The 18,526-nt window shown below is 41.0% G+C and overlaps 1 protein-coding gene across 1 annotated transcript; it reads left to right on the forward strand.

Moving 5' to 3' along the window:
- Window positions 1-501: 501 nt before the first annotated feature.
- On the forward strand, window positions 502-16,109 carry gfpt1 (glutamine--fructose-6-phosphate transaminase 1). Its single transcript, XM_026188478.2, has 19 exons — window positions 502-621; window positions 3,752-3,859; window positions 4,568-4,675; window positions 4,809-4,934; window positions 5,018-5,076; window positions 5,162-5,296; window positions 5,384-5,445; window positions 5,630-5,709; window positions 5,795-5,903; window positions 6,008-6,171; window positions 7,887-7,982; window positions 8,242-8,339; window positions 8,541-8,661; window positions 8,936-9,093; window positions 11,780-11,894; window positions 12,359-12,486; window positions 12,587-12,754; window positions 13,152-13,313; window positions 14,287-16,109. The coding sequence occupies exons 1-19, from the start codon at window positions 615-617 to the stop codon at window positions 14,329-14,331; spliced, it is 2,049 nt and encodes a 682-aa protein (XP_026044263.1). The 5' UTR covers window positions 502-614; the 3' UTR covers window positions 14,332-16,109.
- Window positions 16,110-18,526: the final 2,417 nt, after the last annotated feature.

Genomic DNA, 18,526 nt, shown 5'->3' on the forward strand with positions numbered 1-18,526 from the left:
TTGTTGAAGATGTAGCTGCCAGGCAAGAGGAGGACATGCAGAGGGTTGGTGCGGCATAAAAGGATACTACCAATAAGGTCAGATGATCCAGGGTGGTGACACATGAACAGAGCGACCAAAAGAAGGTAAAATAGAAAGTGGGTATTTTCCACAAAAATTATATAGACCATTTAAACTATGTAAGACCAAAAAACCATAAAAGGCAATTTTGCATATAAAAATTTTAAAAAGCATTGGTGGATTTCTACTGAGGGACGTTGTACCTCAGTAATTCTAAAATCGCCAGAGCATACACAGGCTTTTGGGCCTTTTTAGCAATATTTTCCTTCCACGGCCAGTAGAAAGCACAGGCCTTCCATTGTGGGCCGATGTTGACTCTAGCAGCAGCAGGATCTGCAGGATGTTCCGGCTGCGAATCGCATCCTGATGCCACGTCAGAAATGCGTACGTCTGTAGGCGCAACCTGAATCGACAGATCTCCCGACCAATCAGAAGGCGCCATGGAAGAACGCGGTTGGCTATGATTCATAGGAACCATCGGGGGCGGAGCTTATTGACAGGCGTTCCCAGCTACCGACTTCAGAGTAGCTGTAACTGGCAGCAGAACTGTAGCCATGTGTGGTGAGTAGTGTATTTATTCTATATTTATACTAATAGGCGCTGAATGTGTGTGGTTCACGTTTCACCAGAATAGCTAGCTGAATAGTTATTCAGCTATTGCCATGTTAGTTTGAGGATAAATGCTGGAAATGAGCTAGGGGAGGCTAAAGTGAGTTTTGTATGGCCAACATGATGTTGCTAGCCAGCTAAATATAAACCGGTCTGTGTTTTTCCGTTTTACTCTGAAAGCTGCTTGATGTGGGATAACACGATCGAGCAGCAGAGTCGATATTTGAGTGCGACATTAAAATGGTAACCTGCTTTACGACGTTATTACCAGCCGAGTAAGTTTCCAGTAGCTAAATCTCTGTCTGTTACTGTGGATCTAGATGACTGTGACAGAGACCTTGGAAAACGAGTTAGGCTCGTTGTTATTATAAAAAATGAAAGTGTAACTAGATGATCTGTGTTCTTTGGGATAATACCATACCATACCATACCACCTTTATTTATAAAGCACTTTAACATATAAACCAGTGTCCACAAAATGCTGTACACATACAAATAGGATAAACAAAACATAAAATCAAATATGTTTTTTTAAGTCAAATTGAGTCAACCCCTTAAAAGAGTGCCAAAGGCTTTAGCAAATATTGTACTATATAATACTGGTGTATCGCTGTGAATTAACATCAGTCTTTCACTGTCTATATGACGCCAGTGGTCATAATCAGTTTGATGCTTTCTAATCCTGTCCTGTCTCCGCCGTCTCCATCTATCTCAGTCCTATGACTGATACCTGACATCTGTTTTCTCTCACTGTTATCACAATCAGAGCACTTCCATAACCAAGCCACCTTGCTATCAATATCTCTTGTCACAGTAAGGTGCCACTTTGCTTAGGTTAACCATTAAGCACTGATTATTTGCAGAAGGGTCCCTTTTGTCTCTCTTTACCCCTCAGTGTCCACCCCCATCACTTGCTTTTCTGAATGAATGCTCTGTTGAGCCAGGATGTCCACTGGTTAGTGTTTAGCCCTGTAACAGGGCTGCACTTTATGCCCACTCCTTTTGCCATTCATGGTGTCACTCCTTTCCTTTGTGTATTTGTTATTAGACTGGATGACAGATGTTTTAGGGAGGAAATTCTCATTATTTATGGAGGTTGCCAATAAAATGCTGAAATCTTGATTTACACTGGCCTGTTTCTGTATCGTAATGGTCTCTCACTTGGGTTAGTAATCACACACAAATAAATCTCAAGTCTTAGTGACAAGGTAAATATCTTAAAATGATTTACAGATGGGAAACAGAAACATCTCGCGTCTGATTTTTGTCATTCCTTTGACAATTCCCCTACCTCTGCTTTACGTAGGCAAGAGGTTATCTTAGGGAAACGGCAGGTCTATATATGTATACTTAATTGTCTTTAAACAGGTCTATCTTCCAAGAGATAACTATATCAGGTTTTCCAGTGCCTGTATGACTTGTTTCTCGTGTGTTACATTAGTTTGTCTGGCACTGAACTGTGAATAGCAGCAGATCGACAACTCCCAGTAATTCTTGGCCTGCTACACCAGGAAGGAGTCCAATTACGTTTTCTGTGGTTTCACCAGCGACCTTTACGTAATCATTGTCATCATAAATAGTTTCGTTTTAAGATTTAAAATTGTTTTAAAAACAATTTCTAACTCAAAATGAATCCAAAGCTTGTTTAAAATAAAAACCAGCTGATGGGATAAATCCATGCAGCATACAGATTGTGAGATGTCCTTTGGCATCGGAAAAAACCTTTTAAATACTGTAATAGTGACTTCAGCCAACCTTCACCATAGGGCTGCTCGATTATGGCAAAAATGATAATCATGATTATTTTCACTGAAATTGAGATCACGATTATTTGACGATATTTATTTAACCCTTTAAGACCTACTATAGAACCAAGTCCACCAGAGGTTTTTTTTTTTTTTTGTTTTGTTTTTTTACATGCTGTAGTGCCATTTGTGGGAGCATTTCAAGTTGCTATACATCAATACAACTGTTATAGCCCATATTTTAATAATATGTATGCATTAAGTCCATAGTAATTACATAAATTGCAAAAAAGTGCAATAAACTACAAAAAAAATTGAAAATCGCTTTTGTTTTGTTTACATATATTTCTACTTGGAGAAATTTAAGAGGTTTATTCCTCAAAACTTTAAATACAATAAAGTTGCAAAAAATAGTTTCCCACCATAGGAAATTTATTTTGAGTGTCTTCATAGTTTTATTTTGGAGATACAGCAATTTTTATATACTGCAGGAAAAACAAAAAACAATCCTATGATGCAAATTTGCAAAGAAAACAGCATGTGCATCATTTCACTGTGGGAAGTGTTACGAACAGCTGATAGGATCGGCAAAGCGTGTTTCTGGAATATTATGTTTTTGTTCCTGCAAGCGCTTTTTATGCAATTTTTGCAAAGCTATATGTGGAAGGAAACCGTGACCGAGGACAAGCTGATGGCATCAGATGTAAGTACAACTCCTCCGGTTTCATATGCAAAACAAATTATTGCGCTAGCTTACAAGGTTCAGGTTCTACAGGGATTTAACAATAGTTACGCAAAACGTAGCGTGCTGCTCTGACCGGCTTTAAAGGGTTAACAATGACTTTAAAAAAATAATATAAAATAGTGTGCAACACCACTGAAGTTTTTTTTTTAAACTCTCTTTTCAACCAACGGCAGTCACTCTCCAAATAACTTCTGCTTAGCTTTCCGAGCTTCCCTCGGGTCCTCTTAATCAGCGGTCTCCAACCTTTTTTGCGCCACGGACCAGTTTATGCCCGACAATATTTTCACAGACGGCCTTTAAGGTGTCGCGGATAAATGAGGGAGGGGCTAATAATCGGCTCAGTCATTTTTAATGATCGTTGAAAGCCCAGATCGTAATCGTGATTAAAATTCGATTAATTGAGCAGCCCTACTTTACCAAACCCACATGAATTAAACATCACTCCCAAATGTTACAGGGGTATTAGTCTGACAGGCATTTCAAGTGATCTGCCCTTCCAACTGCAAATAAAAAAATAAAAAAATCTCCTTTTGGTAGCACAAATTCTTTATAAAGAAAAGCTTTCTAAAACTTTATTCCCTCCTTCCCCAAGGAATCTTTGCCTATCTCAACTACCACGTGCCAAGGACTCGCCGTGAAATCCTTGAGATCCTCCTTAAAGGTCTACGTCGTCTGGAGTACAGAGGCTATGATTCAGCTGGTAGGAAAAAGAGAGACTCATCACCAACAAGTTCTGCCTTTTTTAAAATTGTGTTTTGTTTTGTTTTTCTTGTGTTCAGACCTCCTCAGAGGTTACTCAAGAAATGCCAAAATGTTGTAATAGTTTGTTGGTCTCCAATGTAACATTAATGCAGCAACTGTCCTGAAAGTCACACTTGATTTTTTGTTTTTCAGTAATACATGCCAACACTAATGACTTGTGCCTGATTTATGCTTGCGTGTGGTTACGTGTTGATTAATGTGTGGTTGTGTCCCGGTGTTTTATATACGGTGCCAACAGATGCTGGGATTTTTGTTTTTCTCCTGGTTCCTCGCTCTTTGTTCTGCTCAGTTTTATGTTACATTATTATTATTATTTTGTTTTTTTGTTTTGTTTTTTTGTTTTCTGTGGAGGCAGTTATATTTATCCCTCTGGTTTTCCACTTCTTTGTACTTTCCCTCACATCCATTTTGGTAGTTTCAGCAATCTTCTTCAAGGAATCTGCTGTCTGACCTTGTATTTACACTATGATTATTTTTCCTTATACTGAGTAAATAATAGTTTTTTTTTTCTTTCAGTTCTTCTCAGACATTGGACCAAAAAGAAGACTTTACTTACATAATAGTAATACCACCGTTATACCTAATACCTACGGCCTTGCCATCTTTATGATTCAGCTATTTCTAACTTTTTTTAAAATTTCATTAGGTGTTGGAATTGATGGGGGCAACAGCAAAGATTGGGAGGTCAACGCCAGATCTATCCAGCTGATCAAGCAGCGTGGAAAAGTGAAGGCCCTGGATGAGGAGATCCACAGTAAGCTGAGATTGTTGCTCGTTTAGAGAGAACTAATAGTTGACCGAATCCTCAATTTTCCTTCCTGCACGCTGTGGTGCAATTCGCATATTTAATGTCGTCTGTCTTGGGGGTGTGTTTGTTTGATTTATAGAACAGCAGGATATTGACCTGGATGTGGAGTTTGATGTCCACAGTGGCATTGCCCACACTCGCTGGGCCACTCACGGTGAGCCCAGCCCAGTCAACAGTCATCCACATAGATCTGACAAAAACAATGGTGAGTGATGTTTCAAGCTGGTACAGAAACAGCTAAATGTTTGATTCTGTGTTAAGTTTCTGACAGTCCTCTTTGGTTTGCAGAATTCATAGTCATTCACAATGGCATTATCACCAACTACAAAGACCTGAAGAAATTCCTGGTGAGCAGATGTTTTTCATTAATATTTCTTGATGTGTTTTCATTGTTCCGATTTGTAAAGCGAAATCATTTTCTCGTTTCTGTAGGAGAGCAAAGGTTATGAGTTCGAGTCAGAGACTGACACAGAGAGCATCGCCAAGTTGGTGAAGTACATGTATGACAACCGGGAGAGCGACGACATCAGTTTCGCCACGCTGGTTGAACGTGTGACTCAGCAGCTGGTAAGGACTTGCTAATGTACACCAAAGATGCAAAAGCAATCAGACAGTAAAAAGATCTGACTTCCTGTTTGACCTGCTGCCTTGCAGGAAGGAGCTTTTGCACTGGTCTTCAAGAGTGTCCACTATCCCGGCGAGGTGGTTGGTACAAGGTAAACTCACACACTGATGGCTGATCTTAAATCTCCTAAAGTGACGTCTAAGACGGGTCAAAATGTATACAATACATTTTGAAGTCTGACAGTATAAGAAACCTTTCTGCGATGCATTTAGACCATATACTGGTAAAATATCAGGATGTGGTTTAAAATGAATATTTTCTTGTGGTTTATACAGGAGGGGAGGTCCTCTGCTGATTGGAGTGCGCAGTGATCACAAGCTGTCCAGCGATCATATTCCTGTGCTCTACCGCTCATGTAGTTATAGTTTCTCTTTCTAGTCAAATGTATCCAAATGTGGCTGGATGAAATTGCCTGAGGCCTGTTTTCTTTTACATCCCAGCTACTAAAGACAAGAAGAGCTGCAGCACCCTACCCAGGACAGACCAGGACACCTGCCTGTTTCCAGTAGATGAAAAAGCGGTGGAGTACTATTTTGCATCTGATGCGAGGTAAGCAGATACTGTTAGAGTGCACAACGATGTTCTTTATATGCCTGCTTTATGCGTGTATCAAAAATCAAACGTTTGATGTGGTTTCTGATCTGCCACGACAGCGCGGTGATCGAGCACACAAACCGGGTGATCTTCCTCGAGGACGACGACGTAGCCGCCGTGATGGATGGCCGGCTGTCGATTCACAGGATAAAGCGTACAGCTGGAGACTACCCAGCCCGTGCCATCCAGACCCTGCAGATGGAACTACAGCAGATCATGATGGGTGAGTGGAGGGACGAATTCTCTTCACAACATGCATTCCTTTCCCACACTAATGGTCAATAAATCATTTATACTGTGCCATTAATTTAGTCTCAAATCCTGTTATTATCCTGCAAGTCATAATCGATGACCAGCTGCTTACATAGTTTGGCTTGCTTTTAACGGTTTGCCCTGAGGTTGTTCTTGTTATCATCCAAGTCGTTACACTCTTGCTAGATTAGCAGCGCCACCAGAGAAACCACTGTTGGTAAAACAAACCACTTTGCTTTAAGATGTTATTACTCCCATCTTCCCTTCTTGACCCGAGTTGAAATATTATGCTAGGTTTGTAGTAAGACAGCTGTTTCCTTCTTTTTCAACATTTTACTCCAGCCCCAGGATTTGAACTCAAACAAATCCTGGGGCTGGATTTGTTAAAGCTAAATTTAAATTTTAGCTTTAATGTGAAGCCATTAATATCCTATGTATAGAACAATGTGCAATTTGTGGCTTTTTAAAAAAAAAGTACAGTTCCCCTTACTAATGCTTAGACAAATGCACCCAATAAAAAGCATTTCTCAGTGTTTAATTGTTGTTAAAGAAAAACAATTATTTTCCCAAGTCACCAAAGTTAAAGCGTTCACTTATGGGAATTAGGACACATTTTTATTATTGCATTATTTTCCCTTTTTTCGTGTATAAAATCATAATAAAAACCCCACAATCATGTAAGTTTATTCTTGGGACAGTTTTTCATGCAAAACAGACCTTTACGCATATCGACTCCAGGTCTGTAAGAATCTGACAAATCTATAATCAGTCAGGATTAAATTGCTTCCCAGGGCTGTTAGGTAATCCTTACTGACTTTATATTTGTCAGACCCTGATTAGGACTTGGAGTCGATGTGCATAAGGTCTGTTTTGCATGCAAAATTGCACCAAGAATCAACTTGTTACATGCACTTAATCAGTTATTGGACTTTTGGAATTGAAGTATTTCATCTATCCTGCTGCTGTGTCCTTAAATGAGGAACATGAGTCTAAGAAGTTTGCTCAGTATGAACACAGCTAAAAAAAAGGAGATTAAATCTCATGGTTACTGTCTATATTTTCTTTTTTCTTCATTTTCACTGACTTTTCCTCAGCAGTCCAGCAGAGGGCAGAGGTGAGCCGGTGTTGGCTGCACTCGACATTCCTTTGTGGTCCTGTCATTACTCAGCCTCTCTCCTCTCATTTCCTAGTTTTTTCTTCTTCTGCTGAATAACCTAATTCGAATGACCCAAATTGCTCTCAAAGGGAGGCTGAAACGCACTTGCATATAGACATATATATTTTCTTTACCGTCACGGTTTTTAATTGATAGGAAAACATTATCTCCCTAATGTTTTTTGTACGTTTTATTTCATTTGAGGCATGACTCATGCTATGGCTCCAAATATCTTAATAGAGAAAGAAAGTTTACCCAATAAGTACTCTCATTTCCAGGAAGGCCTGATTGTCAATAAAACACAGTGAGGACGTTTGTTTTTGCTCCTTCAGGAGGCTGTGGTTTGCATTCTCGGACGCTTAATACATGTAAACAAAACCTCTCTCGTTCGGTTGAGTTCATGTGGGTTTTATGGGGCTTATAAAAAGTCTATCACTGAGTGCTTAACTGGTATTTACCTTTTCTTCTTTTCTTTTTTTTTTTGACTAATTCTGGAAATGTTCCCGTGATATCTGATCCTCATTTTACAGGCAACTACAGCTCCTTCATGCAGAAGGAGATCTTTGAGCAGCCAGAGTCTGTTGTTAACACCATGAGAGGGAGAGTCAACTTTGACAACAACACAGGTTGGAGCACTGCCTTATTATTATATTTACCAAGACAAGAAATGACAATTCCTCAAAAATGTCAATCTTTGGCTTTCACTGTAGTCTTTAGCGTCAAGTAATTTAGTTTTGCATGTGCAACTACCTTTAGTTCATTATAATAAGGATCAAGGACGCCCTATAAAAGTTTTACAGCTATAAGTACATTTTTTAAGTGTAAAATGTCCCATCGCTCCTGTGGGGTGTTTGTGGTCTTTGAGCAGTTTGTTGTGCTTTTCAGTGACACTGGGTGGACTTAAGGATCACATCAAAGAGATTCAGAGGTGTCGCCGACTTATCCTCATTGCTTGTGGCACCAGCTATCATGCAGGAGTAGCAGTGAGTAGTCTTTTGTTTAACCACCTTTTGTTCTTTGGTGCAAAGTCCCGTCAGAAAAATAATCAAACTGAATCCAAGAGGAAAATATGACAGGAAATATGACACCTGTGTTGTGGTATGAGCTTCGTGTCCTGCCACACTCTATGCTCTGTGCACAGCTGGCACGTTTTCACAAATCGATGCTGTTGTTTTTTTTCCCAGACCCGCCAGGTGCTGGAGGAGCTGACCGAGCTGCCTGTCATGGTGGAGCTGGCCAGCGACTTCCTGGACAGGAACACGCCTGTTTTCCGAGACGATGTCTGCTTCTTTATCAGCCAGTCAGGTGTGGAGACCAGTGCCATCTGGACTTGATCTGTGGCACATTCCCCATTTGTATTCCACTTTCTATTTGGGGGCTCTTCTTGATTTATCTTTCTATGTGCTCAACTTTTTCAAAATGCTGAGTCAAAGTTTTTGAAACCTGTGGATTATTTTTTTCTGTAAAGCTGTCTTAAATCAGACTAGTTTATGGTGCAAAAGTCAGTAAATCAGTTTTATTGTGTGAATTGTTACGTTCCATAAACGGGTTGTGTTTTCCATTTCTGCCGACCCCGCAGGGGAGACCGCTGACAGCCTCATGGCCCTGCGCTACTGTAAGGAGAGGGGGGCTCTGACTGTGGGCGTCACTAACACAGTGGGCAGCTCCATCTCGAGGGAGACTGACTGTGGCGTCCACATCAACGCCGGGCCAGAGATCGGAGTAGCGAGCACCAAGGTATACCATGGCAACCGTGGCTCTAATTAACTCTGCGGTTTTTATGAGTGCAGCTTTTATGCGCCGTGGAAGTGGAAAACCACAACATGCATTTATTGTGTCACTGGAGATTGAAAGGATACTTCTTACATTAACCTCTTGAGGTTAGGTTATATTATGCTACACAGCATTACCAAAATTACTGTTATTATTATCTTGCTATCTTTGAAATGGCTACTTTAAACACAGGGACCAGGTCTGTGACTACCCGCTGTCAGTTGCCTCCTTCATAGCAACTTATATAAAGAGTGATAAAATGGTGATAAGACAGAGTCAGTCTGTAATCATTTTGAGGGGTGAATGGGGCCAAGTTGCCAATTACATGCAATCTGTGTGTGATAAATCAACCAAAATAGAAAATCTGTTGCCTTTTACATACAAATAAATTCACATTAACTGCATGCATTTAGCCAGAACCTCATAGATTTTGAAGAGAAAGTCAGAAGTTGCTCCACAAATATCGGCATAGTTGCTGTTGGATGACGATTTCACTGCATAATGAGACAGGGGCTCAGGAATCTTATATAGCGATATAACCAGTTGAGTGGACTCCGCCTTTCAAATGTTCACCAATGTGTCTTGCAACCAGTTGCAGGCTCCAAATTTTTATTTATTTTTTTTTTTTTTAAATCAGTTCACTGGGCAGCAACCAAGTTTCCAGCCATAGAGTTTTCCTACTCATTCTATTTAAACTCCAGTGAGACTGAGTCATTAGTGATGAAGATGAATGTACTGCTGGGTGTGTTTTCACCTTGTTGTGGCAGGCTTGGATGTGGATGATTGAAAACAGCACATTCCCTTGGAGTTGAAGTGAATGCTTATTGCTCCATTTAAAAAAGCAATCTACTAATTTTTCTGCTTTTGTCTATGACAATATTTTCAGAGGCAACACACCAAATGAATTTGTTACGTTCAAGTTAGAAATATAGCGCATGATTTCTTTGATTTGTTGTAACTGAGCCTTTGATGCTTAGCTAAAGTACTGTACACCAGTTAATTGCAACATCTCATAAATGAACTCGACGCTCGCTGACTCTGAATGAAACCCAGATGAAAACTCCATTGCAATTCTGGTCCCGCCTTTTGGAAGTTGACGTGGTCCTCCACCGTTATCCCAGAGGGAGTTAAAGAAGCCTGATTTTCTCATCTCAGCTCATGTAAACCTTGGACACTTGGTTTCATGCCCCTCCCACCCCCTCACCGAAAGCATTTGCCAGCTGGGATTTGAGCAGAGGAGTTGAAGCCCCTGCTCTTTCTAGGGAGCATAGAGAGAGAGAGTTAGGAAAAGTGGAGCAGGTCCTTCCCTGCCCCAGCTCTTGGCTCAGTGACTCTTGTGTTGCTCCAAAGTCCCAGAGCACGCCTCAGAGACGCCATCATTTACTGCTCGGCTGGCAGGGCCACACACCCACACCCACCTCAACCGAATGTTGCACATTAACAACCAAGCTTATCAAAACACTGACTTGGTTTGCAACTAATCACATGCTGAATCATCCCAAATTCATATATTTGGTCTCAATTTTCTGCTTTTTCATGCTCGTAGGATTTTTTTTAAACTTTAAATGAGGGAATTTCCAATTCCTTTGTTCATATTCAAGATTCATGGCATAAATTAGCACTAAAAGACAAAACACTTTGATGCTATCATGAGGCAGATCCTTCTGGCAGGTCAGCCGACAGTAAATGAGAGAAGACTGCTTTTGAATTACATAACTCTTTCCACTGGGAATTTACAGGATTACAAAGTTTGTTTTCTAGATCACAGCTGTTGTGTTTTCTTTATGTTTCAGCTGTGTATGCATGCATGCTCACATTTGCAGGGTCAAAGTTGGCACATTGTGCATCAGGAAAGCACTGACAAGTTTGAAAGTATGAATATGGAAGAGATCAACGGTTGAATATGTGGGTTAAAAGAAAAAAGAAACGGTGTGTAAAGGTTTTACAGCTATTTTCTTGGCCCTGCACATTGGCATTTCTGAGTCCAGAGAGTCTTGTGAATTGACTTGGCTTCTCTCAGACTCTGATTGAATCTCCTAAATGAGCATGGAAGACCTCCAAACGTGCTTGGAGATGAAGGAAGGAGAGGGTGCGGGCGGCGACGACGGCAGGCACAGTCTCAGATGTGTTGAGGTTATAAGAAGCGACATTTCCAGAAGGATCAGACATCATCTGTGGTATATGTGGCTACAAAGGTTTTTAGGATGAGCAGCACTAACTTAACTGCGTGTGTTTTTTTTTTTTTTTTTATAATGCTGCTTGATGTGTATGAAAACCCACCTCTCCATATTTCATCTGGTGCAGATTATAAACTGGAGACCAAATTTGCAATCAAAACAAAGCGAAAAAGAAGGACATGGCTTCATAATCTGTACCGAAAGGCTCAAGTCGTGATCTGGTCGCTGCTTCGTTGGTTCGATATTGAGCTGCAAAATAGGAAATCTACCATTCCCTCTAGAAATGAGGTCACAAGCAAGCAAGCTTTGACTGTGCAGTGGTGGCGGTCCACTTTGTGACCTTCATACAAATAGTTAGGGAGCAGTTGTTTTCTTTATTAGTCAGAGTAGAGACAGACAAAGAAACCGCATCTTAGCAATTGTGTTACAGTTAATAAATATTCTACTTTCTCTGTTGTGTTTTTCGTCTTCAGGCCTACACCAGTCAGTTTGTGGCCTTGATCATGTTTGCCCTCCTGATGTGCGATGACAGGATTTCAGTGCAGCCCAGGCGCCGTGAGATAATCCAGGGCCTAAGAGTGCTTCCAGGTAAGTCACACCACATGTGTTGTAATTCAGCCAGAGATTCATATGTGAAGTTTAAACACAAAAAGACTGGAAAAACTAGCTCTCAGACCCAAGATCAAGCACATCCACAGCCTGTTTTAGTTTTGTTTTTGTTGGTGTTTTTTTTTTTTTTTAAATCCTCTTAGAGGACAAACTTAAACGGCAACAAAAGGATCAGAAGACGAGAGAGAGTGGGAAGGGGGGCAGACGGATGAATAGCTTTAGATTTTGGCGTTGGGCTCTTGCATGACTCTGTGAATCTAAAGCACATGATAGCATGTCCCCAATAGTAACCTAATAAGGAATGTCTGGCTTGTCTGCCACTCCCTGCCCAACATTAGAAGCTGAGTCTAGGTTCATGTTGCTGCAATATTTTTTTCATATTTTGTCTCTGCCAGTCAGCCTCTTGAAACAAGAAAAAAAATGTGTGTGTGTGTGTGTGTTAGATCTGATTAAGGAGGTCCTCAGTTTGGATGATGAAATCCAGAAGCTGGCAACAGAGCTGTACCAGCAGAAGAGTGTGCTCATCATGGGCAGAGGCTACCATTACGCTACCTGCTTGGAGGGAGCACTGGTGAGCACATGCGAGTTTATCATCTGACAGCTTGATTGTTAATTTCAGCGTAGGCTTGTATTTATCTAAAGTCTGGATGTTTTTTTTCATTCCCCTGCAGAAAATCAAGGAAATCACGTACATGCATTCAGAGGGTATCCTGGCAGGAGAGCTGAAACACGGCCCGCTGGCCCTGGTGGATAAACTCATGCCGGTGATCATGATCATAATGAGAGACCACACTTATGTCAAGTGTCAGAATGCCCTGCAGCAAGTTGTTGCTCGCCAGGTAAGAATCGCACATGGCGCATGTTTTGTGATCAGCCTTATTGTAATGTCGGTGTGTTGGTTTATTTTATAATCCAGTCACAAGTGATCAGCCCAGATTGTTTAGTTGCCTGAAATGCTCAAACAAACTCTGACAAATAAAAACTAAATGTGACACTTTACAGTGTTTATTATATCGTGGAAAATGACTAAGTGAGTTTATTTGAATCCATTTAAGTTTTTTCCTTTCTGAAAACTGTTTGCATCATAACTCATTAAGTTCAAACCCCGAAAGTATGTTGACCACTGCGTCACCTCTGGCCCTTCAACTCAGTCGGTGAAAGGGGAGAGGTTGATTCAGCGCATCTCCATCATTGTGCAGTAAACACACTATATTCATCTCTTTGTTTCATTTACAGGGTCGTCCTATTGTGATCTGCGACAAGGACGATCACGAAACCATCAAAAACTCCAGCCGCACCATCAAAGTGCCTCACTGTTTGGACTGCCTGCAGGGCATCCTGAGCGTCATCCCTCTGCAGCTGCTGTCCTTCCACCTGGCTGTCCTCAGAGGCTACGATGTAAGTGCTTTCCCTTCAGGATCAGCAACAACTCTCAATCCAGCATGCTTCTTAATTCAAACATTTCTTGGAGATACCATTTTCCCAAGTGATTTCCACTCTTACAGTCATCATCAGTATACCTGTGTTTACAGGTGTAGTAAGAGTATGATTGTGTAAAATACGTCGATGATTCATTTCAGGACATAAAAGAAGACAGTTGTGCAAAAGATTCTGGAGCACAATATAAATGAGATATTCTGTTATTATTAGCCTGTCACTGATCATCTAGCGCTGTCGCTCAGGACTGCTTTGTAAGCAGAAACACTGCCAGAATAAACGTGCAGTGTTTATATCTGTAAATCAGCATGTCCCCAACTCGCTTGAAAATGTAACCTACTTTGTGAACGATGTAAACTGGCAAACTTGGTGGTGAAGGTGATGACGATGTGGTTAGCTGCCACACTGAAAGAATTATAGTGAAATGTAAATAACCTCCATCTGTGCGCGAATTCCGACCTGCGATTGTTTCATTTATTGGCAAAGCCCACAAGCTGTTACTGATGTTTGTGCTGGTGCTGCAGAACTGACTTAGATGTGTTGTCCCCTTGATTTCCTGTTTTTGAGGAATTTTAAAGGTCAAAGTGAGCAGCTTAACTCAAAGTCAGCATCTAGTCAGTTTTTCAGAGCATTTCAGAGAAACGTCCTGGCCGTGCAGCTCTGTAGAACAAACAGCTCCACCACACGCATGCCCTGTGTTTTATGTAATTTTGTCCGAGGGGAGGAGAAGCGCTCTGGACAGGACATGTGTGATAATTACAAGAGCAGTTCTTCCAAACCGCCATATCTCTGGCTCGCAGATTAAAGTATGTTTTTGTTAAGATTTGTATAAATCATACTCGGGTGTTTTGACAGCAGCATTTAGTCAACAGCAGCAACAGTGTCCTTTTCATCTGCAAGGCTATTGATTGTCTGCTCCTCTGTTTAAACGCAGGTGGACTGTCCAAGAAACCTGGCCAAGTCCGTGACAGTAGAGTGAGCCGCACCATTCATCACTAACAACAAAAGCTTGGCATAGACACACATTCAAGCACAGACCCCAAAGGAAGCGTCTGTGTGAAGTAAACCATCAGAAGATGACGTCCTGTCCTGTGTCTTGTGTGTCGTGGCTCTTTTTTTTTTCTTCTTTTTTTTATGCAGTCTTTCAGTAATCGCTCTTGTATCTCACTGTTGTGTATTATCACAGTGTTGCATTGTTTCTTTTATCAGAAAGCTTTGACAACATTTGTTTTTTCTTTGTTGTTGCCGGTGGCAAGGAATGGGTTGGGAATGACATATAACGTGCATATCACTTTTTCGGGGGTGAACCTGTATCAACCTTCGCTGGCCATTTATGGGCATGCCTTCCATGTTTATCTGTTGCTGATTGGGCTCTCTGGAAGCTGATGTTAAAGCTGACAGTAGTTTACGCTTTAAAGACCTCACTGGCTCATTTTCTCTTTTAGTGCAATGATTTGTAGTTTAGTTGGGATTTTTTTTCCTTGGCAGCTAATCATTCAAAGTGTCTTTACTCCACTGTTGAAGTAAACCACAGTCTTGAATCATTCCAAGCCACAGGTCATCGCTTCTTCATAATTGCAGTGTGGTTTTGATACACTTTCCCCTCTTGGATTTTCTTCTGAGGACACGCAGCAAAGAGCAGCATCAAATGTCCGATCAGAAAAAGTTTGTGAATACTATCATAAATCTTCTAATGTTGCTGTGTGTAAGCCCAGGAATTCGGTTTTTTAAACTCTGGTTTTGGTCCACTCAGTTAATGAGAGGAACCACCTACACCAGAGTCTGAGACGTCGCTCGTTCACTCTTTCCTATTTTTCTCGACACGATCCTGTTACTGTAAACGCTCTCTGGGTGCAGTTTAGCGTTTCATTCTCGTGTGGGACTTTTCACATAAAGGTTTCTTTTTATCAATAAACTGAAGTAATGCAATTGAGATAAAGTTGCAAACCTGAAGTAGAGGCAGTCGCCAGCCCACACCTTGCCACCGTCATTTTGCAATCTTGGGACCATTTGTAGCTTTTCTTCTTTCTTTTTTTTTTCGTCCTCTTGTTACATTTGTTTGTTAATTGGTTTTTTGGAAGGAATTTTATATTATTGAAGTTACTCTTTCATTTAAAATGTTAATGTTACTGTCATCTGAAATGTCAAACCAAAAATCTGTCTCTGGTGGCTTTGGCAATCATAAACCAAATCTCTTTTTTTCGGTTTCACTGTTGCTTTTGTAGCCAAACATGAACTGATTTTGCAGATCGTATGCTATGAAGTTATTCTGAGGCCCTGAGGGCACGTATACACACAGTCGCTTGGCAGCATGTCATACTGTAGACGTTGACTTTGGTCAGAAGCCAAATGCCAAGCTGTGTGTCTGTGATCCCAGGTGTCTTTTAAATTCAGAAGCCAAGAAAAAAAGTGACATTGCATGCACACACACACACACAGTTATGCAGTAGAGAAAGAATAGGAGCAGCTTTTTTTAAGCCTACATTCTTTAAGTTTAAAGATATTTATCTTGCATTTACAATCAAGCCTTAACTTGGACTTCATTTTCCCCCCTTGAGCCTTTTCTGAGCCAGTGAAATGTTGTTACAGGTACTTTTGTAACCCACACTCGAAACACTTTTTGATTTACTGACTGGATGTATTGATCAAGGATGCTGCAGTGGATCCTAGCACCATCTGTTAGGTTACAGAGGGAGTGGGAGTACTATTTATTAGTGGAACTGATGCAATAAAGTGTCACGTACGTATCTTTTAAAAGTGTCTGGGAGTTATTGGATTGAGGATGTGTGCGCTTGTGGATTTACATGACCTAAAATACTGACAGTGATAACAAAAGGTGTCTGTACGATTTTTATTCCAATAAATACGCTGTAGAAATTCAGGCACATTTGGACTTGTCATTAAAATAACGTGTTTAGTTCAGGTGATAGATTGCACAAAGAGTTGAGGTACTGGAGGTATTTAGGGGTAGCTCAAAGTAACGATACGCCGCCGCTGGTGCCAAACTCCAGGAAGACGGACACTATCGGTCTGATGCTCTCACGTAGAGCTGTCACAGTGGAGACGCAGCGTCTGAGGTTGCTCCACAGACAAGGCAGGAGTGAAACTGCCACTTGAACGAGAGCAAAGGACATCAAACACAGAGATAGTGAGAAGCGGCAGAGCGCGGGCAGCACAAGCAGCACTGCCTTGATTGGCTTTAAGGGCTCTGCAGATCTCCTTCCTCCACAGCCACTCGGAGGGCAGCTGTAATTTCTCAAGGTGTGCGATGGAGGCCAGGTGGAGCAGCAGCTTGAGCATGCATGTTGGTCCAAGTCTTCACGTGCCAGGAGCACACCTGCTAGCTTCTGCCTGATGAACGTGTTCAGTTTCAGCAAGACTGAGAGGTAAAGAGTCAAGCTCCTGGTGAAAGCAAGTGCAGCTCTCAGAAGGATTTCATTGCAGAAACTAACCACAACGGCGGCCTCACACGCAGCTGTGGAGTAATTATGGAAAGTAACCACGGCTTTCAGCAGTAACAGCCTCCATTGTCCGAGCATGGGGAGCGTCCTGGGCAGTTTCTCATCTATAAAGAGCATCGTGTGAAGCAGGTAACATCCTCTGTGTAGGAGCCAGACTTTGCTAGTTCTTATAAATCAAAGCGTCACTGCAGCTTTTATCAGTGGGGCTGAATAAGTGTTAGCAGCTGTTGTGACTTTAATTGCAGACAGCTTGGTGTCGTAAGGAGAACGGATTTTCTCTGCTGCAGGCCTCTTGTTAGAGGGGCAGGAATTAGGTGTTATCACAGGAAATGCGCATCTCTAACCATGAACATTAACCATGATTCCTCTATGCCTAAACGTCCTGAAAAACCAAAAGCAGAAACCTGAGTTTCTGTAACTGTAGTCGTTTATACGATCTTGTCAAGACTTGATATTGTGTTTATCTTTTCTTAAAAGTTTAGCATCTTCTGCATAATAAGGGCAGGGGAGCAATCAGCAGGTTCACCCGGTATCTAGATGTTTCCTGACGGCGCCAAGTCAAAGTGCAATAAACAGCTGTGTCCTCTTTATCTTCTTTTAGGTTAGGTCTCCTTGTTTATCAGCAGTTGGATCTTTTTAAGTTGCTATTTAAAATCCAACTACTGTGGACTACCAGAAACATCATTATGTTTGATCACCAAATGAACAAACCTAATGATGTAATTGTTCAAATCTGCTTCATTAGGGTTAGTCAGTTTGAGCCAGCAGCAGTGAACATTAAACCTGAAGCGTCAGTTAAAATGCTGGTAATTTTATTTTGAAAATCTAATGAATATTCAGTTACATTTACATGTTTACTGTCTGGCAATTCATGGCTGCTTTTGATAACCATCAAACATTTTCTACCAAATGATTTACAAGAACCCATTTTACATTCTGCTGTTTGTATTCTAATGAGATGCTTGTATTTGAAGACATTAGACTGATTTTTATTTTATTTTTTTCCAGATTGTAGTCCTTGTAAACTTTAGACGTGGCTGTGCAGAAAGGTCTCAGTAGATCAATTGTTTCTGAGTTATTCAGTCGAGCCCATCTGACACCAACAACCCTTCCACATACAAAATCACTGAAACCACCTCTCTTCTTCATTCTGGTGCTCTGTTTGGGCTACACCAGGTCGTCTTAACCATGTCTAAATGCCTAAATGCACAGAGTTGCTGCTATGTGAACGCCTGATTAGATATTTGTGTTAACGAGCAGTTGAACAGGTGTACCTAACAAAGTGGCCAATGAGTTTATGTGATTTACTTTAGAAACAGAGGTTAGCAACAGCAACAAAGTTTAAAATTTGCCCGAAATTCTACTATAAAATCTGCCCTTTGATTTGATTCTGTCCTCTTTGTTATTCCCAGATCATCATGATGTCATCACCCTCGACAGGCTTTTTCATTTCTGCAGCCCATGCATATTTCCTGAGGATTAGATTGTTTCAAATATTTTCCATGATGGCTCCCCTATTCGTGTTGTAACATAATGCAATATATTAACATCTTGAATGAGTTTGCTGCACATGAAGTATTCTCTTCTCTGTTTTTCTGTCACAAGGAATGAGTAAGGGCCTGCAGACATTCACGCAGTGGTAATGTCAGTAGGTAAATGAGAACAGAACAGCTGTACATTTAGTTTGGGAGGTACAGAATATTGTTTAAAGGA

The sequence above is a fragment of the Astatotilapia calliptera genome, chromosome 12 (assembly GCF_964374335.1).
Source record: "Astatotilapia calliptera chromosome 12, fAstCal68.1, whole genome shotgun sequence".
NCBI classification, from domain to species: Eukaryota; Metazoa; Chordata; class Actinopteri; order Cichliformes; family Cichlidae; genus Astatotilapia; species Astatotilapia calliptera.

Coding starts and splice junctions, on each gene's coding strand:
- gfpt1 (XM_026188478.2), top strand. Junction 5,077..5,161: donor AAGACCTGAAGAAATTCCTG/GTGAGCAGATGT, acceptor TCGTTTCTGTAG/GAGAGCAAAGGTTATGAGTT. Junction 5,446..5,629: donor GGCGAGGTGGTTGGTACAAG/GTAAACTCACAC, acceptor TGGTTTATACAG/GAGGGGAGGTCCTCTGCTGA.